Raw genomic sequence first — 23,831 nt, 5'->3', positions numbered from 1 at the left:
CTGACCGTGTGATATCACCGGTGAGTTCTCTGCGTCTTCAATAAGGCCTACAAGTATGTTGTCCCTTTCAAAATCCCGCTCGGAGGGACACCTGGGGTCTTATTTGTATTTTTGTGACAGCTAATGACAGCAGGCATATTTTAATTTGCGTATTCGTTAACCCTTGAGGATTATTGAGGGAGAGATGGTCTTCGCCTCACCAGAAAATATGATTTTCCGAGACAAGGGTTCACTATATACCCCTGGCTGGCATGGAACTTACTATGTAGACCAGGCTGGCCTTAAATTCACAGAAATCCACTTGAGTTTACGTCCTCACCGCTGGGATTAGAAATGTGTGCCACCAGGCCTGGCTTAATATTTTAGCTAAAACCAATCGTGTATATACGCGCTTGGGTCAGGGCTGGAAGCCAACAGTTGATGTTTCCTTCAATTTTTTTTTTTTCTTTTTTCCGGAGCTGGGGACCGAACCCAGGGCCTTGGAGCTTGCTAGGCAAGCGCTCTACCACTGAGCTAAATCCCCAACCCCCCTTCAATTGTTTTTTATCTTACCGAGACAAGGTCATTCACTGAGCCTGGAGCTCACCAATTAGGCTAGACTGGCTGGCCAGCAAACTCGAGGGATCTTCCTGTTTCCACCCACAGAATGCTGGAATTACTGATGAATGCCACCAAACCTGATTTTTACATGGGTGCCAAGGAGGGAACACAGGTCCTGGTCCTCAGACAGCAGGCACGTTATTGACTGAGCCATCTCTTTAGCCCTGCCAGCAAATGTTTTTTAAATTTCTTTGTCTAGTTGATGAGCAGAATCAGTACTAATAGCTCTTCTTTCTCCCCCCCCTCCCCTCTGTGTAACAGCTCCGGTTGTCCCAGAGCTTGTCCTTGAACTCACAGAGATTCACTGCCTCTGCTCCTGAGTGCTGGACAAGATATTACATTGTCTCAATAGAACCTGAAGAAAAATAGGCTTGACATAGTCCAAGAAAATAGCTTGCTATGGTTTGTTCTGTTTTGAGCCAGGGTCTGACTATGTACAGTGGCTGGTCTGGAATTCAGAGAAATTCACCTGCCTCTGCCGTCCTGGGATTAAAGGCCAGCGCCATTGTGCCCAGCTCTTTGTAAGTCCTGTCAAATATTCCAACTAAGCAGGTGTTAAAAAGGAATAGAGTAAGGGCTGCCTCAGTGGTTAAGAGTACTTGATGCTCTTGTAGTGGACCTGAGTTTGGTTTCTAGCACCCACATAGTAGTTCACAACTGTAATTCAGTCGCAGGGCATCTAACATCCTCTTCTGGCTTCCTTAGTCACTGTACACACGTGGTGCACAGATACACACCCAGGCAAAACCAGACACAAAGAATTTTAAATTATTATCATTATCATTATCATTATTAAGAGTAGATCTGTCTGGATCTTCCCTAAGGAAGAATTAACATCTTGAGGTCTAAACTTACTTTTTTTTTTTTTTTTCCCCCCGAGCTGGGGACGGAACCCAGGGCCTGCGCTTGCTAGGCAAGCGCTCTACCACTGAGCCAAATCCCCAACCCCGAGGTCTAAACTTTCAAATCTGATTTCGAAGTGAGAGAAAGAAGTGTAGAAAAACCAACTAATTTAAACTTTAATCGAGCAAGGCTGAAGAAATTTATTCCATCCTTTGTCACTTGTTTTTCCATCCCGACATCTGTCGTGACTTCTTTGAAAGGGTTAGGACTTGGGTAAATTTGAACATTACACCAACTGGGTAAAGGTGTGGTGGAACACATCTTTAATCCCAGCACTCAGGAGTCAGAGGCAGCATGATTTCTATGAATTCCAGGCCAGCCCGGTATACACGGGGAGTTCTCTTGACCAGGGCAGCCAGAGAAACAGGGTCTCAAAACAAAACCACAAACACACACAAGCCAAACAACGGCAAAGAATTGGAAGTGAACAACCTTTGGTCCTTGCAACTGTTTCCCAAACACCTTCTTAGTGGTTCGCCCTAGAGTGCTGCGTCTCTCCTTGAGGAGACCCCAAGGTTCTCACGGTGATGAGAATCTAGAACATTAGGAAAATGGGTTCAGCCCGAGGCCCTGCTTCGCAGTTTAGAGCAAAAGCTTCAAACGAACCGTGTTTCCTACTTCACCACAGTCCTTTCTGCCTCCGGCCGCGGGAACCTAGACACCCAAAATAGGAAGCCAATACAGCCTCAGCATCTTCCTCTAGGCGAGCATCGCATCGCGCCCCGCCCCGCCCCGCCCCGCCCCTCTCCGCTCCTCCCCTCCTCTCTTCGCTCCCTTGATTGCTCCCGAAGCCCCGCCCCTTCCTCACCATTTCATTGGCTCTGGTGACCGGCCCCCAGAAGACTTCCTTCGGATTGGTGAGTTCCGCCCGCCGCTCGCCGTCTTCCCGGGGCGTGACCGAACGTGACCACGCCCCTTACGTAGGGACGCTCAGTCGGTCTCGGGAGGCGCCGCATTCGCCGCCTTAGAAGGAAGGAGGTCCGTTGTGTGAGCAGTCTGCTATGGTGCTGAGTTCCCGGGTAGAGCCGACCGAGCCGAGGCGGTCGCGGCCATGAAGGTGAGGGGCTGGTGGAGCCGGGAGGCTCTCCTCGCCTCTCCTGTACGCCCAGAGCGCTTCCTATTTTTCGTCTCAGCGGTTGCCCAGGGGGGTTCCTGAGAGACCACCATGGTGGGGGGCGCCCGGTCCGGAATGTGTGGGGCCCGGACCGGTTCCAGCCGGAGAGGCCAGGCCAGCAGACCCGCCCGAGTTCCTACAGCGCCCTCCGGCGGCCTGGTCGAGGAGCAGGCGAGTGGCCCTGCTGTCGCAGCCCGCTGGGCCCTGTTCCCGGGCCCTGTGCTCTTTTCGGCGTCCTGATCTTTTAAAGCCGCTAGAGCTTTCCTCAGGCCTCGGTGTGTCTGCCCGTGGCTGTGCCCTCTGCCTCCCTGAGTCCTTGAGCTAACCCAGACCTCGGGGGGTGCATCACGAGACAGAAGGCAGAGAGCGCGCTGCGGGGTGTGATGAGGCTAGGACCAGAGTAGCCCGGCCTGAAATGCCAGGGATTGGGGGTGTCCCCCTTCGTGGAGTTCTTCCGTGGGTTTGAACGTTTGGCCGTGACCTAGAGCGCTAGACGTGTCTACATCGCCACTAGGTACGCAGCAAGTAATTTGGCAGCCTTTCTCCCAGGTGGGAGTGAGAGCGTGGGAGCATCACTGATAGAAGTTTCAGAAAAGGGCAGGTTTTGTGTGTGCGTGTGTGTGATTCTGGCCTACTTAGGGGAGGTGATTTTTCTCAACTTCATCACAGAGAGTTCCACAGAGTCTGTGTACAGCAATCAGTTCAGGCATTGAATCATTTGCCCAAATCCAATCAAATGGCGTGAGTCAGAAGGTGGTGATGTCTTTCCTGACAGGGTTCGATTCATCTCGTGGACGAAGTGTATTGGCTTGGGGGCTGCTAGGTTAACGACCTTTTACAAAGTGTCAAAGATTTACTGCGGACGATTGAAAAGAGCGTCAAGTAGAGAAAATCAGCAAGTGTTTTGTCCAAGTCCTTCATTGTATTAGTCAAGGAGTAGAGGCAATTCAAAATATGGTCGCCCCCCCACCCCTTTTAAAAAAGGATTAAAAGAAACCGGGTAAGCAGTGTGGCCTGTAATCAACGTTTGGGAGGTAGAGGCAGGAGGATTGCTGTGAGTGTGTGTGTGTGTGTGTGTGTGTGTGTGTGTGTGTGTGTGTGTGTGTGTGTGTGTGAAAACCAACCAACAACAATCCCCAGAGAGGTACAGCTCAAGTAGCCACAATACAGACAGCAATAATGTAAGGTGGTTGTGTAAAAAACTCTCAGAAGCAAGAAAGATAATGGTACCTTCAGGGTTGCATGCCTGTAATCCCAGCATTTGGGGGGCGGAGTCAGGAGTCAGGACAATTAGCTGTTCACAGCTATCCTTTGCTTCATAGGAAGTTTGAGGCCACCTTGCACTGCATGAGATCCTATTTTAAACAAGCAGCCCCCTCCTGCTTGAGTCCAGGAAGGTTTGGGGAATAGGCTAACTCCTTTGTTTTGAGATAGGGTCTTGCTGTATATCCCTAACTGGCCTGGAACTGAACGTGTAGGCTGTCCTCCCTCCTGAGTGTCTGGATTACAAATGTGTGATCTGGAATGAGTGATTGTTTAAACTGACATTAAGGATTGAGACTCTTGTGAAAAATGTCTTTAGGTTTATGTGTATGAGTGTTTTGCCTGCGTGTATGTGTGTGTGTGTGTATGTGTGTGTATATACCTTCCTCATGCCTGGTGCTCATAGAAGAAGGTGGCCTTAATCCCTGGTTCTGGAGTTACCAGCGGTTGTGAGCTACTATGTAGGTTCTAGAAACTGACTCTAGGTCCTCTGCAAAAGCAAAATGAGGGTTCTTAACTGCTCATCCATCTCTTCAGCCCCTAAAGAGTTTGTTTTGATTAAAAATTTTATTTTAGAGCTGGAGAAATGGCTCAGTGTTTAAGAGCACTTGACTGCTCTTCTAGAGGTCCTGAGTTCAAATCCCAGCACCCACATATTGGCTCACAACCATCTGTAATGACATCTGATGCCCTTCTCTGGTGTGTCTGAAGACAGCTACAGTGTACTTCTATATAATAAATAGATCATACATTTTTTATTTTATAGGTATGAATGCATGTATGTCTGTGCACCGCGAACACGTACCTCAGATCCTGACCTGGAGTTAGGTAGTTGTGAGCCATCATATGGGTTCTGGGAATCAAACCGTGGTATTTAGGAAGAGTAGCCAGTGCTTTTAGCCACTGAGCCATCTCCTATAAGAGTTTTTACTTCTCAGTTTAGTTATAAAACATCGCTGCAACTTAAGAATACTTTATTAAACTCTACGACAATAGCTTTATGTCCTGAAGAATCACACCTTTGCTGTGAGACCCAAAACCAACCTTTGTCTGTCAAGGAGAGTGGACATGGGAGGAGGATCGGACGTCGGTACTATGCCCAAACGTTTACATAAGTTGTTGAAAAACAGCGGCTTTGTATTTAAGTGAAAGATAACTACTCTTTCTTTTCTTTCTGAGCAAAAAAGAAAGAAAGAAAAAGGATATGACTCCTCCTGAGTGTGGAGAAATTTACTGTGGATAAAAGGTAGAGCATAGCCAGAGGCAGGGACATCTGGGAGAGTCCACATGACCAAACTGAGCTGGACACAAAGGAGAGGGGATGGAAGGCCAGAAAACCGGATGCATCAGCAAAGAGGCTCACAGGTACAAAGAGGGCGGGTAACCAACATGGCCGAATTATATAGGGAAGGACAGCCTAGCCTCCTGGGCTGGAGATTTCAGGGTAGGGGACAGGGTATGTAAGCCAGGAGAATCCTGTAACAGATAGGGACTGAGGGATGCTGGGAGAACCAGTTAGCCTAGTGTACTGTGATAGGTTAAGGCGCCTCAGCAGTTTGTCCAGGGTTTAAAATCTAGCACTTTTCTCCCCCTTCCCTTCCTTTTTTTTTTTTTTTTTTTTGAGACAGGATCTCACAGAGATACTAAGGAGAAAATGGGGAGAATTACTCCATGGTGTTTTTTTTTTTCTTTTTTTCGGAGCTGGGGACCGAACCCAGGGCCTTGCGCTTGGTAGGCAAGCGCTCTACCACTGAGCTAAATCCCCAACCCCTCACTCCATGTTTTAAAAGGATTTATTTTATATATATGAGTACACAGTAGCTGGCTTCAGACACACCAGAAGAGGGCATCAGATTCCATTACAGATGGTTGTGAGCCACCATGTAGTTGCTGGGATTTGAACTCAGGACCTCTGGAAGAGTAGCCAGTGCTTTTAACCACTGAGCCATCTCTCCAACCCTTCTACAACTCTTGTAAAGGTGGGAAGAGAGAACCAGCTTCACAAAGCTGTCCTCTCCCCTGCCCTCCCCCGCCACATACACCTCCATACAATGCACATACAATAGGATTAAATGTTACGTTTTAAAGGGCAACATCTGTTTTTTTTTTTTTTTTGGTTCTTTTTTGAAGTATAAGGGACAGTATTCCTTTTTTTTTTTTTTCTTTTTCCCCCCGCCCCCGGAGCTGGGGACCGAACCCAGGGCCTTGTGCTTCCTAGGCAAGTGCTCTCCCACTGAGCTAAATCCCCAACCCCAAGGTTAGACAGTATTAAAGCAGTATGCTCCATATATTGGTTTTGAAGTATCAGTTACAGTAAATAGTCTTCCACATTTTTTTTTTTTTTTTTTTTTTTTTTTTTTTTTTGTATCTTTCTTTTTTTTGTTGACTGAACCCAGGGCCTTGTGCTTGCTAGGCAAGCACTCTACCACTGAGCTAAATCCCCAACCTGTCTTCCACATTTCTTAAGTGAGTCTAAAGTCTGCATGTTATCTTTTTCTCTCAGTTCTGTTAGAAAGTTTAACTGAAATTTAAACCAGAAAGCATTCATTAATATCTGTTGCTAAGATTCAAAACATTCTTTCAACACAAGGACATTCAAATTTTAACAAATTGGAATTGTCCAGAAGTTTTTAACAGAAACCTGTAGTCTCTGAAGTAGATGGGTTCTTTGAGGAGGCTTTCACTAGTTGAAGAGTCTCAAGCTAGGCATAGGTCGAGTCCTTCAATCCCAGCATTTGGGAGGCAGAGACAGTTGGATCTGTGTGAGTTGAGACCAGCTTAGTCTGTATAGTGAGTCCAGTACACTTAGAACTACATACACTCTGTCTCAATCACCGAAAATATAAAGAAAGTTGGAGAGAATTCATATCTGGTTCTTTTGTAGCATCTTAGAATACTTGGTCGCATATGAAAGTTCTAGGTCATCCCTTACTGGACGATATTTTATTCCATGTGGAGTTAGGACAACAAGACAGACACAATCTCTTTTTGTTTAGTTGAAAGCCAATGACTTAAATCATTTAGTTTTCAACAGCTCATCCATTTTCCTTTACCTCTTCCCCACTCCTGTTTCTGCCATTTTAATCTTCATATAAACCACGTTCTGTAGTCCGGCTGATTAACATTACATTTAATGGAATCATTAAAAGAGATCACATTCTAATTCAGTATGGTGCAGGAGCCAAAATTTGTAGTAATTTTTACTCGAGTGTTCTGAAGTTTTTTTTGCCTACAGGGATTCTAAGTGTGTATGTACACAAGACAGCTGGACATTGAGGTCATTTGAAAACTGGCAGTGGGAGAGGGCATAGTCACAACCAGAATACCCTTCCTCCCGGTCTTGTTGACTGAAGCTGTGTGTGCTGCAGACGGAGTAAGCCAGTTGAATCTAAGTAAACTAATCAGGTGCTTATGTTTGGTGGTTTATTGTAGAAACAAGTGTCACAGTGCTTGAAACTGTCAAGTCACTTTGAAAAACTATTTGTGGAAAGTAACAGTGTCCTCTCCCTCCCTTGTTACCAGTAGTAGTTTTAGTCTAAGAGAATTGAGCAGGAAGATTATAAAGAAAAAAAGTTATTTTTAATTCTCACCAATGGCTAGAGACCAAGCTATCAATGTAACTGAGTTTGGGAGTAGCAGGTACCATGAAGTTTTGTTTTTGTTTTTCCTGTATCTCTTTTTTTTTTTTTTTTTTTTAAAGATTTATTCATTTATCATATATAAGTACACTGTAGCTGTCTTCAGACACACCAGAAGAGGGCATCAGATATCATCACAGATGGTTGTGAGCCAATATGTGGGTGCTGGGAATTCAACTCAGGACCTCTGGAAGAGTAGTCGGGTGCTCTTAACTGCTGAGCCGTCTCTCCAGCCCCCTCTTGTATCTCTTTAGTGTTGTGTTTTCCGTGCTGGATTGAGTAGGGCCTGTGGATGCTGAGTGAGAGCTGTATCACTGCGCTGAGTCTCTAACTCCATCACCTCAGACTTTGGACTACACTCACGGCCCGGGGAAGCAGTGCGTTCACTTCCAGGACTGTTGTTCTGTCTTTTGTCTTGGACTCCCGTGTGCTCTGTAGAGTCCTGCTTTTAACTGTGGTCCTAACCAAGGCTTCCTGGCTTTAGTTTTCAGTGATCTGATGCTTTACTTGGAAAAGAGACAATTACTATTACGGGAGTTCATGCTGTGGTCAGAGGACTTTATGGAGTCCATTTTCTCCTACCTATATGTGTGTTCTGGGGCCCCCTTTCAGGTCACCAGCCTTAAACTCCTGATCTCTGCCTCCGCCCTCCCAAGTGCTGAGCTCACAGTTGTGGGTCACCTCACTCGGGTTAGCTTTTGTTTTTAGTGAACAGATGTCAGAAAGTTACCCTGACCTAAAGGGTTCCAGATTGAGACGGAGCAGCATCAGTGAATTCACTGCAAAGCCAGGGGTTGTGTCAGTACTCAGTCTTTAGGAAAGGGTTTTCCTCAGAAAATCGAGGGGGAAGTGGAAATGTTTGGAAAAAGACGTTCCAAAGTCATTACCAAAATAGGAGCAACAAGTAAAAGGAAAATAAAGGAATATGTGCTAACCAGGTGATCTTTAAAGAGGGGAAACAAAAGAGGAATCTGGGTCTCTGACGGCCCCCCTTTTTAATTTTATGTTTTTGTGTTTTGCCTGCATATACGTGTACACTATGTGTATGCCTGGAACCCACAGAGGTCAGAAGAGAGGATTGAATCCCCTGGAACTGGAGTTCTGGATGGTTGTGAGCTGCTGTGTAGGTCTGTGAATCAAATCTAGGTCCTCTGCACGAGCTGCAAGTGCTCTTACCCACTGAGCCATCTTTCCAAGTCCAAGTTCTTTCCTTTCCCCTCTCTCCCCCCCTGTACCCCTCTCCCTCCCTCCCCTCCTAAGATTATTTTATTTAGGCTGGGCTTGGTGGCATACACTGTTAATCCCAGCACATGGGAACCAGAGGCAGTTATCTCTGAATTCAAGGTCAGCGTGGTCTACATAGTGAGTTCCAGGACAACCAGAGCCACATAGTGAGACCCTGTCTCCAAATAAACAAATATTGTGTGTGCGCGCGTGAGGCAGGGGGATAGGGATAGGGAGACGGAGAGAGAGAGAAAGAGAGAGAAAGATGATTGATTGTTTTCTGTTTTGGAGAAAGCACCTTACCATGGAGCCTTGGTTGGCCTGGAACTTGCTATGTGTATACCAGGCTGGTTTTGAACTCCTAGATCTACCTGCCTTTTAAATGCTGTAATAATTAAAAGTGTGTCATAATGCCTGGCTTTAATGTTTGTTTTTTAACTTTGTTGTTATTGTGCATATGAGGGCTAGGACGGAATGTGGGCCACCATGGTTAGAGTGTGGAGATCATCTCAGGGCAACTTTTATAGAGATCCTCAGAGAAACCCCAAAACAAACAAAAATAATAAAAAGGAAACAAAAGAAACTGGTAGCAAAAGAGTAAGTAAAATAAAAAAAAATCAGTAAATTTCAGTACAAGGAATTTGAGAATCATTAAATGGGCAAAACTTCAGGTAAGCCACTTTGAAGAAAAGTCAGCCTTTTTGAAAGCTTTGGAGAACTTTAGAGGGGAGTGGAATAGTAGAGGCATAGCTCATGAGAAGACGATATGGACAGTCTCGGGTGAGCACATGGCTAGATGTCTCAGCTCCTGCTCAGGAATCTTTTTTTTTTCTTTTAAAGATTTATTTATTTATTTATCATATATGAATACACTGTAGCTGTCTTCAGGTGCACCAGAAGAGGGCATCAGATCCCATTACAGATGGTTATGAGCCACCATGTGGGTGCTGGGATTTGAACTCAGGATCTCTGGAAGAGCAGTCAGTGCTCTTAACCGCTGAGCCACCTCTCCAGCCCCTGCTCAGGAATCTTGAGGGTTGCTTTCCTTCCAAAATTATTTAGGCAGGAAGAAGGAATCTTCACTCAGACCCAGAAAGCCTTCGCCTTGTGAACGTTGGCTATATCAGAATCACCTGGGAGTTAGGGGAACTTTTGTGGGGGCTGGCGGGATGGCTCAGTAGTTGAAAGCTCTGACTGCTCTTCCAGAGGTCCTGAGTTCAAATCCCAGCAACCACATGGTGGCTCACAACCATTTATGTGATCTAATGCCCTCTTCTGGAGTGTAGGTGGATATGCAGATAGAACACTCATATACATAAAATAAATAAATCTTAAAAAAAATTGTTGTTGGCTAAACTGTACTCTAGAGTAGCAAAATCAGAAGTCTCCAGATATTAAAAGCTTAAAATTATGTTTATTTCTGTACATGTATTCCATAGCACTGCATGGCATTCAGAAGACACCTTGGGATTTGGTCCTCTCCTTCTAGTGTATGGATCCCAGGGATTAGGCTTATTTTATCAGTGATTTTATCAGTGTGAGTGATTTTTAAGGCTTTGTGGTGAGTCTAACGTGCAGAGAACAGTTCTGGTCAGTTTCACAGGCCAAGTGGCGTTTAGAGCACCTCAAAAGTAAGGATCTAAAACCAATTGCACACAAGGACAGGGGAGGTCATTAAATACTTCAGCTATGGGGAGTCAGAACTCATGGGGCTTAATACAGAAGTGGAAATTATGTTTTTCATATACCCTTGGTGGCAATTAAGAAGATACCCTAGACAGCGCATACAGGCCTGTTTGAACTCTGAACTGTTAAGTCAGAAGAGTATAGATGCTGTTCTGAGAGAAGCCAACATTGTGGATTTATCCTTCCTGTGTTGCCCAGAATGTTCTCCTAGTGTAAGAGCTATTTTCTTAGACCTGTCTGACCAAAGTTCTCAGATCCTAATGAGGCTGCAACCTAGATTTTTCACTGTGTTTTCTCTCCTTCTGTTATGGTCCATGACTGGAGATAGTAATACAGATCTACAGTTTGACTTTTTTGTTTTTATAATGCAATCCTAAAGTTAAAAGCAGCCTTCTCTGTTCTCAGCATGCGTGTTTATGTAAGCGTGTGCATGTTCATAGGCTAGAGGAAACTTTGAGGGTGTTCCTCTGGCAACTGGAATCAGAATAACCGTCACAGGCTCATGTGTTTGAAGGCTTAGAGATCAGGGAATGACGCTATTTGAAAAGATGAGAAGGTATGGCCTTGCTGGTGGAGAAGTTAGTGATGAAGAACTAAGATGGTTGAACCGTGGGTGCCACCTTTCTTTCCTTCTTCACTTGAACATCTGGTAGGGAGAACAGCATTATCGTTATAAGCTCTCCAAGTTGCCTTTAAGCTTGATAAGCAAATAATGTTTGACATAAAAATCAAGGGAACAGGGTTGGGGATTTAGCTCAGTGGTAGAGCACTTGACTAGCAAGCGCAAGGCCCTGGGTTCGATCCCCAGCTCCGAAAAAAAGAAAAAAAAATAAAGGGAACTGTGGTGTTATCTGGTGCCATTTTAGCTAATACCTCAGCCACACTAAGTTCCATTACATATCACATTGTCTAGGTTCCAGAGTATGCTTACGAAGTGGAATATGGGGCCAAAGAACCCCTCCTACTGGTCCCAAATACTGTCTCCTTTATTCTTTAGCATGGGAAAATTGCTTTGGCCTCATATTTGAAAATTTGTATCTATTTCAGACAGGCTGGCTTCTCACATTGGTGAGACTAATAAGAAAGGGGATAGGGGAGGAGCTGCAGTTGGAGCTCTCGGGTGCAGTGCTTGTCAGGAGGGGTCCACTCCCAACAACACACAAAAAAGAAAGGCATTGTTATAGGAGGTATAGTGATAGCCATCTTCTCACTGAGAATAAAGAGGCAAGAAAGAAAGAATCAAACACACCCTAAAAGAAAATGTGGGGGCTGGAGAGATGGCTCAGTGGTTAAGAGCACTGTCTGCTCTTCCAGAGGTCCTGAATTCAATTCCCAGCAACCACATGGTGGCTCACAACCATCTATAATCAGGTCTGGTGCCCTCTTCTGGCCTGCAGGCGCATACATGCAGGCAGAAAGCTGAATGATGTATACATAATAAATAAATAAATGTTTAAAAAAAATTATTTAAAAGGGGTTGGGGATTTAGCTCAGTGGTAGAGCGCTTGCCCTGCAAGCAAGGCCCTGGGTTCAGTCCCCAGCTCGAAAAAAAAGAAAAGAAAAAAAAAAAAGATTATTTTAAAAAAAAAAAGAAAATGTGTTTGGTGGAGAGGCAAAAATTTTTTATTCAAGTGTGCTTTGGCCATTAGAAATATTTAGTGCTTTTGTTCTGAAAAGGTAGAGTAGTGTCTGCCTTAAAACTGCTTCCCTTAATGCCAAATGAATATATTTATAAGAACTTGGGAAATAGAGAAGAATTCAGAGGGAAATACCTGTGTGAGATACATTAACATCTAGAGAGCTGCCAGTGTGGTGTACACTTTTAATCCCTGGTCTTTATAGCAAGTTCCAGGACAACCAGGAGTCTGTGTCACATAAAAAAACAAAACAAAACAAAACAGAAAAACCCTGGAGAGCCGGAATTGGCATTTGGTTGTTTTCTTGTGATGCTTAGTTAGGACGGAGCCCAGGACCTGGTGCGAGCCGAGTGAACACTCAGGCCCTGAGCTGCAGCCTGGCACTGCCCTGTCCCATCTTAATATAAATCAGCATGTTATAGTCTATAGCCAGTGAGACAGTAGGCGAATGGGGCAGTGTGGTTTTATTTCTTCTTTTTAAGTAATAACCGGAGAAATAGACCTGTAGAGCCCAGTGCATGTCTCAGGTTAGCAGGAAAAACCTGAGTTTGAAATAAAACTTGCAATTTTAAAAGTACAAGCACATCTTCAATATTACACAGGGGATATTTGACTGACATAGAGTTAGCGTAGTGCATACAGAGTTGTAATTGGGCTTTTGGAAACCTGAGGTAGGAGAATTGCAAATTTAAAGTTAACCTGGGCCTTTAGACACTTACAGATTTTTTTGTCTTTTTTTTTTTTTTTTTTGTTTTTTGAGATTGGATTGGTTTCTCTTTGTAACCCTGGCTGTCTTGGATTAAAAGCATCTGTCACCACTGCCCAACTTCAATCTTTTGTTTGTTATTTTGTCTTTTTTTTTCCGGAGCTGAGGACGAACCCAGGACCTTAGCAAGCGCTCTACCACTGAGCTAAATCCCCAACCCCCTTTTGTTTGTAAATAACAGAATTATCTTTCTAAATGACTTGAGATGTTGGTAACTTGAATGTTAAAAATATATCTTTATGGGCTAGAGATGGCTCAGTGATTAAGAGCACAGACTGCTCTTCCAGAGGTCCTGAGTTCAAATCCCAGCAACCACATGGTGGCTCACAACCATCTGTAATGGGATCTGATGCCCTCTTCTGGTGTCTGAAGACAGCTACAGTGTGCTTATATATATGATAAATAAATCTTTTAAAAAATATATCTTTGGGCTGGGGATTTAGCTCAGTGGTAGAGCGCTTACCTAGGAAGCGCAAGGCCCTGGGTTCGGTCCCCAGCTCCGAAAAAAAGAACCAAAAAAAAAAAAAATATATATCTTTTAGTACACCTGAAGTAATTGTCATCTTCGAGGCTTCATACCCCTGTCTTCTAACCTAGTTGTGGAAGCTTCTAGCCTCTGTACAGTCTTATCTAGGCCTAGAGTGTTTTCAGCCTCTGAGACTGACTTCTTACTAAGCTCACCCTTTCTAGTTCTGACCTCTGGCTGGCTGGTTCAACTCAGCTGTTCTGGCTCCAGCTCCTCTCCCAGCTGACTGATTCCGTCTGGCTTCTCTCAGCCTGCCACTGAATTGCTCTGCTTGGCCTCAAACTAACTCTAGCAATCTTTTCTAATCTTCTAGCTCCTTCTCATTCTCTGGCTCGTTCTGTCTTTCCCTTCATCTAGTTTGTTCTCTTCTACCTGTCTGTAAAACTACCTCCTTCCTCTTTTCTGTGGTGCTCTCTTCAAGTAGCCTCCCTTTCCTGTCCTCGTAAGGGTTGGGCATATCCTATCCCTGCCTCCCTGCGTCGTTCTGTTAAATCTTTCTCTGATTCATCACTTTTAAACATGGCTGCTTCCTTTCATTGTTTGGGATTAAAGTTGTGAGCTAAGGCTGAGCCACACCACAACTAGAAACAGGTCTTTCCAGTAAACAACACAACCTGAGTGTTCGCAGTGTGATCAAATGTCCTGCAACACTTGCATGGCCTTTATTGCAGGTGATAAGAAACAGAAGTGCCTCAGATTTGAGGGATTTTGGAATATTTACCTTTACCTGCTCCTGGAATTGAAGCTTATTTAGCATGATAAAGATCTCAAGGTTACTTAAGACAAATTTACCTCACTCACTCACCCAGTCACTCACTCACTCACTCATTCACTCACTTATCTCTGCCTGCCACACGTGTGCCTAGTCCTGAGTTACAGATGGTTGTGAGCCATCATGTGGGTCCTGGGAGATTTAAACTTGTGTCTTCTGGAAGAGCACTCAGTGTTCCTAACCTCCGAGTCATCGCGCCAGCCCCTCTGCTTGGCTTTCAATGCTGACACGGATGTTTCTTTTCAGGCGGGTGCTACCTCTATGTGGGCTTCATGCTGTGGACTGCTGAATGAAGTCATGGGAACTGGAGCTGTCAGAGGCCAGCAGGCAGGATTCCCAGGAAGCACTGGTCCATTCAGGTTTACACCGAGTTCTGACTTTCCTACCTACCCACCAGCAGCTACGGAAGGACCCAATATAGTTTGCAAAGCCTGTGGACTTTCATTTTCAGTCTTTAGAAAGAAGGTGAGTTGGGTCAAACACTACATACAAATAACACTTGTGGAAAAGGATCATAATTCTTTTTCTTTTCCCTTGGTTTTTCAAGACAGCGTTTCTCTATGTAATAGCCCTAGCTGTTCTAGAACTCACTTTGTAGACCAGACTGGCCTTGAACTCACAGAGATCCACCTCTCCCTGCCTCCCGAGTGCTGGGATCAAAGGTGTGCTCCACTTTTGGCTGAGATCATACTTGTTGTTTGTACGTTATATTGAATAGACAGTTCATTTAATAAAAATATTAAAAACTTAGTCCTATTTGGGAAACTATGCAGTAGGATTCTAGCTCTGTCACATTTTCTGAGTAGTTCTTGTTGCCTTTCCTGTGCTGCATTGATCTTTGCTTCTGCAACCTCATTCCTGATGACAGTTTTTTTTGAAGCAAAAGACTTAATTGCTGGGCAGTTTTGTTCAGTGAACATTTATTATAGCAAGGTTCCATGTTTGATAAATATTTAACTTTGGTTCCTGCAGAGCTTATCAAGAAGGTTAAGGCCTTATGTATGCTAGCAAATGTCCTCTCTCCCACTCCATAGCCCTGTACAGCTCCCTAGCCTACCCTTGACCCATGTTCTTTCAGTAACTGTATCTTAGGTTGGCTTCAGACACCTACTTGGCCTTCTGCTTCTGCCCCCAAGTACTATGACTGCAGCATGAGACATCATGTTGTGAGAATCTAAGCCAGGTATGCCTGGCTCCTGTCTGTATTTACAAAAAAAAATAAATAAAAAATTTAAAAAATATAAAATGTTCTATATAATATTATATATATGCGCATGCCTTTTGTGTGCAGATGCCATAAGAAAGTATTGAATCCCCTGGATCTGGAATTATAAGCAGTTGTAAGCTACCCAACATGGGGGTTGTGAATCAAACTAAGGCTCTCCAAGAGCAGGAGTCATCACTTTTAACCTCTGAGCTGTGTCCAGCTCTCTGACCACCTCTGCTCTTTTAATGGTTTTGTGCGTGAGTCTCTGAGTGGATATTGCATGTGTGCAGATGCCTAAGGAAGCCAGAGAGCATCAGATACCCTGGAACTGGAGCTGTAGGCGTTTGTGAGCCATCAGACATGGGTGCTGAGAACTAACTTCGGTCCTCCAGAAGCTAGTGCTCTTAACAACTCCGCTATCTTGCCCTGGTATTTTTAAATTTTTTTTTTTTTTTTTTTTTTTTGGAGCTGGGGATCGAACCCAGGGCCTTGCACTTCCTAGGCAAGCACTCTACCACTGAGCTAAATCCCCAACCCCGGTATTTTTAAATTTTAAAGAAGGAAGTTGGATGTGATTGGATCATATCTGTACCTCAGTACTGGGGAGGCTAAGATAAGGGCATTGCTGCTAGTTCAAGGCCAGCCTCGGCTACATAGAGTGTTCTAGGCCAGTTTGAGCTACAGTGAGAGAAGCTTTTGAGGGCATGGGAGATGTAATCAGTAACTAGTGTTTGTGGAGATTTTACATAAAGCACTTAGCCTAAAACTTTAATCTTACAGTTTGGTCAGTATAGTCTCTCGAATTGTTATCTTGTGGGAGCCATGCACTGCACAGAACTAGACATACCCCAGTGTTCTCTCAAAGAGTTTCTTCTGAGGTGCCTTAGAGTGTAATTAGGGCCATGCTGGCTACAGATTTCTGCACTAGTGGGGTCCTCTCTGTCCTTGGGTTGAGTTGGAGAGGTCAGTTTCCTTTTTGTATTAAGCCTTTTCTCTCTTCATTGCTGGGGAAATGATCCACATAGGAAGAGACCAGGAGGCGGACTGGCGGTTGTACTCCGTTCCGTGTGGTTCAAGTCAGCACTGCTCTGCTAATTACACGGTTGTGCCGAGGGGTGGAACATTTTAATTCATTAACACAGAGCATGTATTTTTCTTAAAAGTGCTGTGTTTGAAGTTGTGAGACTCTCAGCTGCCCTAGCAGTGACTGGTTCTGTGAAAATAGGCGGGCGCATGGGTACTTCATATAAAGCAAGGTTTCGGTCCTAGTTAAAGGCGACAGAAGAGGGTGTTTGCAGAATGGTTCAGGCGTTGTGTCGTCTCCTCTCTCTTCAGCACGTCTGCTGTGACTGCAAGAAGGACTTTTGCTCCCTTTGTTCAGTCTCACAAGAAAACCTCCGCAGATGCTCTACTTGTCACCTACTCCAAGAGACAGCCTTCCAGCGTCCTCAGTTGATGCGACTAAAAGTGAAGGACCTGCGGCAGTATCTGCTCCTCAGAAACGTACCGACCGACACTTGTCGTGAGAAGGAGGACTTAGTGGATCTAGTGCTGTGCCATCGTGGACTGGGCTCGGGGGATGGCCTGGACTCAAGGAGCCTCAGTTCCTCAAGATCCCAGACTTCTAGTTTTTTTACACAATCCTATTTTTCAAATTATACACCCCCCTCTGCTACTGTGTCCTCCTTCCAGGGAGAGCTGATGGACAGAGAGGGCACCTTCAGGTCAGAAGTTCTCACACAGGTAGGATGCTATGGTTGATGACCCCGAGAGCCTGGGCTGCTCACTCTTGGCCACATGTGGCCAGGATCTTTAGTGCTGGGTGGCATCGGATGAACCTCAGGTCATATGCAGAGTAGAGATTCCATCCCCAGATGCTGGCATTGCACATTTCCCTGATGTGTACGTGGCTTTAGGTGCTAATACCCGGAATCCACTCTGACGTAGTTCATGAGTTTCTTGTCCTTAGTTTACTGTCTTGTGAAGTTAAATAAATTTACAATTAACTGTTGAAGTAATAATCAAAAGTGTTAGTGACAAGTAGTTAACTCAGTAATCATTTTACCTTGTTGGGGGGAAATGGTTCTGATTTGTTTTTATTTATTTATTTTGAGATAAGCTCAGGTTAGCCTCGAGATCCCTATGTAGCCACGGATGACTTTAAAGTAAGAGAATGTGTGTACACATCCTTACTTGCTCAGTTGTTCTCCATCTGATATTTTGAGACTGGTCTCACTGACCTGGCTATGCCTGCTGGTCCGGAAGCCTGAGGTCAGGCTGTTCCCATCACTGCTTCCCGTGCTAGCATTCTAAGCATGGACTTTTCAACCTGCGTTTGTGTGATTGCTGCAAATCCAAACTCACATCCTTGTGCTTTTGCTGCAAGCGCTGTTACCTCCGGAGTGCTAACCCCAGCCCTGGCTCAGCCTCCCGTCTTCCCAGCTACTGAGGTCAGGGATCAAGAGTGCATCATTATGGCCTGGTTTTAAGGTAGTGCTAGGGACTGAACCAAGACTTTGTATACTAAGCCAGCACTCTTCACAATTGAGCCATGTCTCCAGTTACACAATTTTTCTAATTCAAATAACACACACACACAAAAATGTAGTGTATTAGAACACTATCCCAATAAGGTTCTCTTTTAAAAGATTTATTTATTTATTATATATAGGTACATTGTAGCTGTCTTCAGACACACCAGAAGGCGGCATCAGATTCCATTACAGATGGCTATGAGCCACGATGTGGTTGCTGGGAATTGAACTCAGGACCTCTGGAAGAGCAGTCAGTGCTCTTAATCGCTGAGCCATCTCTCCAGCCCCCCAATAAGTTTCTTAAGCATCGTAGTTGAATAGCATGCAGGGCTTACAACTCAATTTGCTGTGTCTGAATGACTCTAAAATGCTAAGTTAAGTTGTGTGTGATGGTGGTGTAGTTCCATCTAAACTAGGGAGGCAGGGACAGCAAGGCCTCATGAACTCAGGAGTTCATGGCAGCATGGGCCATTAGCAAGGCTCCCAATTTTACAAACATAACAAAACCCTAAGACATAAAATACTGGGTTATTTTGAAATTGTTTTTTCCTGAGTTCAATTTCCAGCACCCACATGGCAGCTCACAATGGTCTTACTCCAGGTCCAGGGGGTACATCACCTCATACAGACATACATGCAGGAAATGCACCAATGCAAATAAAAACAAGTAAATTGTAAAAAAAAAAACAAAAAACAAAAATAAAAATCTTCTTAAAAAGTGGGCGTGCGGCATGACTGGGCAGGATAGTACACAACCACTCAACGGACAGAGGCAAGAACACTGATTTAGCTGCTACTCAGGTATTTGTAACTTAGAGAAGGCCAAGACCATAGTTCATGGTTTCCTCTATGAGAATCTGCATGATTCTATACCAGATTTGGATCTAGAGCACCATTTGGGGGACATGTGGGTGGCACAGTGCCTCTGTGTGCTACCTGTGGGACGAAGTGTGACGCCATGAAGAATGGCAGTGTACATCTACAATTCCAACATTGAGAATGTGGAGGCAGGAAGGAGAAGAATCTGTACTAGCCCAGGCTAGATCTTGTCTCAAAAGAGAAAGTGGGAAAGATGTGGAAGAAGGTGTATAATCCACAATGGAAGGAATTTCTGTTTTCCTAAAGAAAACTCTTTAATTAGGGATCGTTAAAAACACTGATTTCTTGTCTGTGTATGTGAACGTATGCATGCACTTGTGCCCTGGTATGCGTGTCACATTCATGGGTGCCCTAGTGCCTGTGGAGTTCAGAACAGGGCATTGTATCCCCCTGGGTTGGAGTTAAAGATGGTTGTGGTCCGTCACGTAGGTGCTGGGAACTAAACCCAGGTTGTCTGCCAGAACAGTAAGTCTCTTAACTGCTGAGCCATTCTCTTTTTTTTTTCCGGAGCTGGGGACCGAACCCAGGGCCTTGCGCTTGCTAGGCAAGCGCTCTACCACTGAGCTAAATCCCCAACCCCGAGCCATTCTCTTTAAAGGCAGGGAGGGCCTCACTATGCGGTTGGTAAGTAGGAAAACCTGATTACAGATATAATTGGATCTGTCCTGTATATAGGTACAAAGTGAATTAGCTTCAGCAAACACGGATGATGAGGATGAGGAGGAAGATGACGACGACGACGATGATGACGATGATGATGACGATGAACAAGAAGAAAACTTAGAGGAACAGGTGAAATTCCTTTAAAATTGCTTTCCCCAGTAAATGCGTCTGGCAGGAAGGAAGATGCTGGACTCGCTTTAGGCTAGCACGGAGTCTCTGCGCGGGCAGATGTGTTAAAGCACACCTCGGGCGGCTGAGAAGTCTGGGGAGGGTACCCAGCGCCACGGGGACCGACATAGGCCAGGCAGTCTGGGAGCAGAGGTAACAAACACTGTGATTTCAGAACCCGGGGCTCTCTAAGAAGAAGGCGAGAGCTTCCCTGTCTGACCTGTCAAGCCTTGAAGAGGTGGAAGGGATGAGCGTGCGCCAGCTGAAGGAAATCCTGGCTCGGAATTTTGTCAACTATTCTGGCTGTTGTGAAAAATGGGAGCTGGTGGAGAAGGTCAACCGGCTGTACAAGGAGAATGAGGAAAACCAAAAGTCATGTAAGCTTATTTCCCCGATATCCTTTCTTGCCCTTTAAAAGTTGGCTTTTTTTTTTGTCGTGCTTCAGTCAGATTTACTAGCATGGCAGCATCACTAGCTCTTAGGTCACTGTCAGACACTTCCAAAAACTAGAAACCATTCAAAATAAAACCATTTGGGGCTGGGGCGATGGCCCTGCAGTTTAAACTCGCTGTCTGCTCTTCTAGAGTAAGGATTAGTTCTCAGCACCCACATGGCGGTGGCCTACTCTGTTAACTCCAGATAGGCATCAGTGCTGCTTCTGGTTTCCACGGGCACCAGGAACTTCAGAGGTACACAGGCATGTATTCATGCAAAACACTCATAACATAAAATTAAAATAGGTTGATGAATCTTTTATATAATTTATTAAAAATTCGTTTGTGGGGGTTGGGGATTTAGCTCAGTGGTAGAGCACTTGCCTAGCAAGCGTTTTGGTCCCCAGCTCTGAAGAAAAGAAAAAAGAAAAAAAAAAAAATTCGTTTGTGTATGTTGCCTGCAGCGGCCAGATCCCTGTAGTAGGCTTGTGTGAGATGCTGTCTCTCGAGAGATGAAGTCGCTATCATCCATTTGCTGGTGAACCATTTAACGATAGTTTTACACACTTCTAGACAGTGTGAGTGTAGCAAGCCCAGGAATAGTCAGTCCTCAGACCTGAGATGTGAGGCTGCTGGCTGGGGAATGGCATTCTGGCATAAAATAAAGTGTAATCTTTGGGTTTCTAGTAAGATGGACTTCAACACTAGTTCAATCCCTGGCTCAGTGAATACATTTTGTTTTGAACACAGCTGGAATTTTCTGTCTTGACCAGCCTTAAGCCACTTAAATGTTAATATTGACTTGGATAACTCCACTGTGTTACACATTTTAAAGAGGTGGAAAGAACCAGCCACATAAGAGACAAAGGCCAAGATTTAAAACTGGCCTCCCTCTAGGCTCTTCTTTATCTGCTAATCTGCTGTCTCAGTCCATAGATCTTTTGTCTGCAAAGTGGACAGTAAGACCTTAGTAACAAAACTATTGACATGGTAGGCTGTGAAATTTTTTTTTTCTTCCTTTTTTCAAGACAGGGTTTTTCTGTGTAGCCTTGGCTGTCCTGGAACTCACTCTGTAGACCAGGCTGGCCTTGAACTCAGAGCTCCACCTGCCTCTGCCTCTGCAGTGCTGGGATAATTCTTGCTTTGTTGAACCATATATGTGATCCCATGGAGCCCCGTCCTTATTTAAAGCAAGACTCAGCTAAAGTTAACTTTTTAAATTCATCCACTTTTTCAGTGTCTGCGATTTTTAGGCTACAGAGCCAGGAAAGCCCAGCCCATCCAACAGAAACGTGACACTTGATTGTTTCTCAAGTTGCAAGGGACCTTTTGCTTCCTAGTGTGGTTATTAAAAAGCTTCCTTTAAGTGGAATAAAGTCCCTCTTAATGAGATGAGTCTTCCATATTTATGGCCAAACAACTGAGCTAAACACCCACTCTGGCCTGACTACTGAGTGGCCCATAAGAGGAAAGTCTCCTATACCCAAGCCCCAGATTCACTGTAGTTGAAGGTGACCTCGAACTTGTGATCCTCTTGCACCTACCTCCCCAAGTTATAGGCGTATATTATTTCACTTGGTTTAATGCAGTGCTGGGAATCAAACCTGAGACACACAACCTGTACCGGTTGAGCTACACCCCCAGCCACTGTCCCTTCTTTGTAAATACAGGATGAATATGTCTGCATCACCAACCCCTTCCATTACGTCAGCACATGAGACAGCAGCCAACATTTACTGAACACTTTTTAGCTGGTCCCAAGTCACGCACTTCTTCACTGAATTAGTAGTCGTGTAGAGATTAAGCGACCACTCTCTGTATAGCCCTGGGATGGCCCTGGGCCTGTGGTGGGCTCAGAAGATGGCTGCTCACCTTCCTTTCCTTTCAGATGGTGAACGGATGCAACTTCAGGATGAGGAAGACGACAGCCTGTGCCGAATCTGCATGGATGCGGTCATTGACTGTGTCCTGCTGGAGTGTGGGCACATGGTCACCTGCACCAAGTGCGGCAAGCGCATGAGTGAGTGTCCTATCTGCAGGCAGTATGTGGTTCGAGCTGTGCATGTTTTCAAGTCCTGAAATTGAGGCCCCTACAGTGGGACACTCACATGACCCCAAACATTTCAGTGCACTAAAGGGACTGGAAACTTACTGTTCTAAGGCAGAAGCTATTTTTTAAAATTATTTTCATGACTAACTGGGGACAGAAAGTTCATCCTAAGTCTTAGAAACCTGGGCTGTGCCATAGGCCCATCAACTGTGGACACATGGCTTCCCAGGTTCTGCTGAGTTCTGTCACTTGTCTCCCCTGAGCACTAGGTGAAGCCAGACTGTTCAGTGTGGGTGTGGAGGCCACTCGCCTGTCTCTTACTTTACCTTTATCCTGTGTTTGACACTTTTGTTCTCTGAACTGAGCTCACTGTTCGTGACTGGGCTAGTGTGGGCTCTCCTGAGCCGTAGCTGCTCGGAATGTTCACCTGATTAGCCATGTATATTCTAAATGCTAATACTTAATGAATGTAAGTTTCAACATTATTGCTATTTCTGCATTTAAACATAATTGGGAGACAACTGACATTCTATAGTCCACTGCCCGGGCCTTAGACTATACGTCCATTTTTGTTTGGGTACAGCTTTTAATAGCAAGGGCTGCATCTAGCTTCTTATCTTAGAAGTGTATGTGTGCTAAATTCTTTATTAATATGTAATCAATTTACAATGTTTTGTATAGTGAAGGTGTATTTTTAGTGCTACCTGCTAGTAATTTCAACTTTAGGAATAAAATTAAATTAAAAGGCTGTTGTAGTTTCCCTACATTTCAGACTTATTCGAATATAGCATGAACAGGCGTCAGGATCCCGGTCTAGCACCTCTCTTCAGAGAGATGGCAACACCTTCAGAGACCACCTTTGCTGTCACCATAGCCGCGTTCACTGTGACAGGTGTGTTGGGTGCTTCACGGTCTCTCTACCAGACCCTGCTGTCACTCTAGAATAGATACGGCCTCACTTGGATGGAGAAGCTAGTCTCCGAGAAGTTAAAAGCTTTCTCTAAAATCTAGCTCACCTTCTGTAATATATAATTAGCTGAATATTTTTATATTGAACTAAGGTATAGCTGATGGCTAGAGATTATACTGTAAGGCCCATCCATGTACACCACAGCACTGGGATGGCGGAAGGGGCAGAAAACACTTGAAAAAATGAAAACTTGAAATCAACAGCTCATGCAGAAGGGGCAGCTTTAGTTTCTTTCTCGAGTTGAGAACGACTGTCAATTCACTTACATTGTATGAGGCATTGTAAGTCATCTGGATATAATAAATCACACACACACACACACACACACACACACACAGGATCATATATATAGCTATCTGCAAATACAATACCATGTGTGGATTTTGGGACAAGGGCTCTTAGAGCCAGTCCCAAATCTTGCATAAATAATTTTTAAACAATTTATACAGGGATAACTACTTATTTCTTTCAGCAGAGGGTAAACATTGCTTCTGGCAAGCTGCATATTTTAACTGGCATGCCATAACACTTATACCTAACAGACAATGTGTCAAATGGATAAGGTTCTGAAGAACAGCAGAACAGAATGAAGTCTTCACAGTAGAGAAGAATATGAATTGAGCATATTCTGTCTTGCTGTGCAGACATCAGGTTCCCTTGATGCCCCGGTGCTTCGCTTCTGTGGAAGCTCCAGACTGAGCACAGCAGGTGTAGTCAGTCACAAGGTTTGGTCTTTCCACTGCCAGCTGTGGTACAGCTCCCCCTCTCTGTGACATGTGGTTTAAGCTTCCCTTGTC

General features: G+C 44.6%; 1 protein-coding gene across 2 annotated transcripts; it reads left to right on the top strand.

Moving 5' to 3' along the window:
- Nucleotides 1-2,421: 2,421 nt before the first annotated feature.
- Nucleotides 2,422-22,824, top strand: Rnf34 (ring finger protein 34). Of its 2 annotated transcripts, none has more exons than XM_032886826.1 (6): nucleotides 2,422-2,560; nucleotides 14,376-14,594; nucleotides 16,672-17,079; nucleotides 19,425-19,541; nucleotides 19,756-19,957; nucleotides 21,903-22,812. In XM_032886826.1, the coding sequence occupies exons 1-6, from the start codon at nucleotides 2,555-2,557 to the stop codon at nucleotides 22,091-22,093; spliced, it is 1,143 nt and encodes a 380-aa protein (XP_032742717.1). In that variant the 5' UTR covers nucleotides 2,422-2,554; the 3' UTR covers nucleotides 22,094-22,812. The 2 variants fall into 2 exon arrangements, with proteins under 2 accessions (XP_032742717.1, XP_032742716.1); XM_032886825.1 differs by lacking the exon at nucleotides 2,422-2,560 and adding an exon at nucleotides 5,030-5,245 and having other exon boundaries at nucleotides 21,903-22,824.
- The last annotated feature ends 1,007 nt before the right edge of the window (nucleotides 22,825-23,831 follow it).

This window comes from Rattus rattus, chromosome 16 (genome assembly GCF_011064425.1).
Source record: "Rattus rattus isolate New Zealand chromosome 16, Rrattus_CSIRO_v1, whole genome shotgun sequence".
Classification (NCBI taxonomy): Eukaryota; Metazoa; Chordata; class Mammalia; order Rodentia; family Muridae; genus Rattus; species Rattus rattus.
The sequence above is the reverse complement of the archived record's forward strand: the minus strand, read 5'-3'. Positions and strand labels throughout refer to the sequence as shown.

What these genes read in the sequence shown, in the direction of transcription:
- Rnf34 (XM_032886825.1), top strand. Translation starts at nt 5,168, where the DNA reads ATGACCAAACTGAGCTGGACACAAAGGAGAGGGGATGGAAGGCCAGAA. An exon ending in ATCAGCAAAGAGGCTCACAG is followed by an intron (nt 5,246 to 14,375) that starts GTACAAAGAGGG and finishes GTTTCTTTTCAG; the next exon opens with GCGGGTGCTACCTCTATGTG. An exon ending in TTTCAGTCTTTAGAAAGAAG is followed by an intron (nt 14,595 to 16,671) that starts GTGAGTTGGGTC and finishes CTCTCTCTTCAG; the next exon opens with CACGTCTGCTGTGACTGCAA.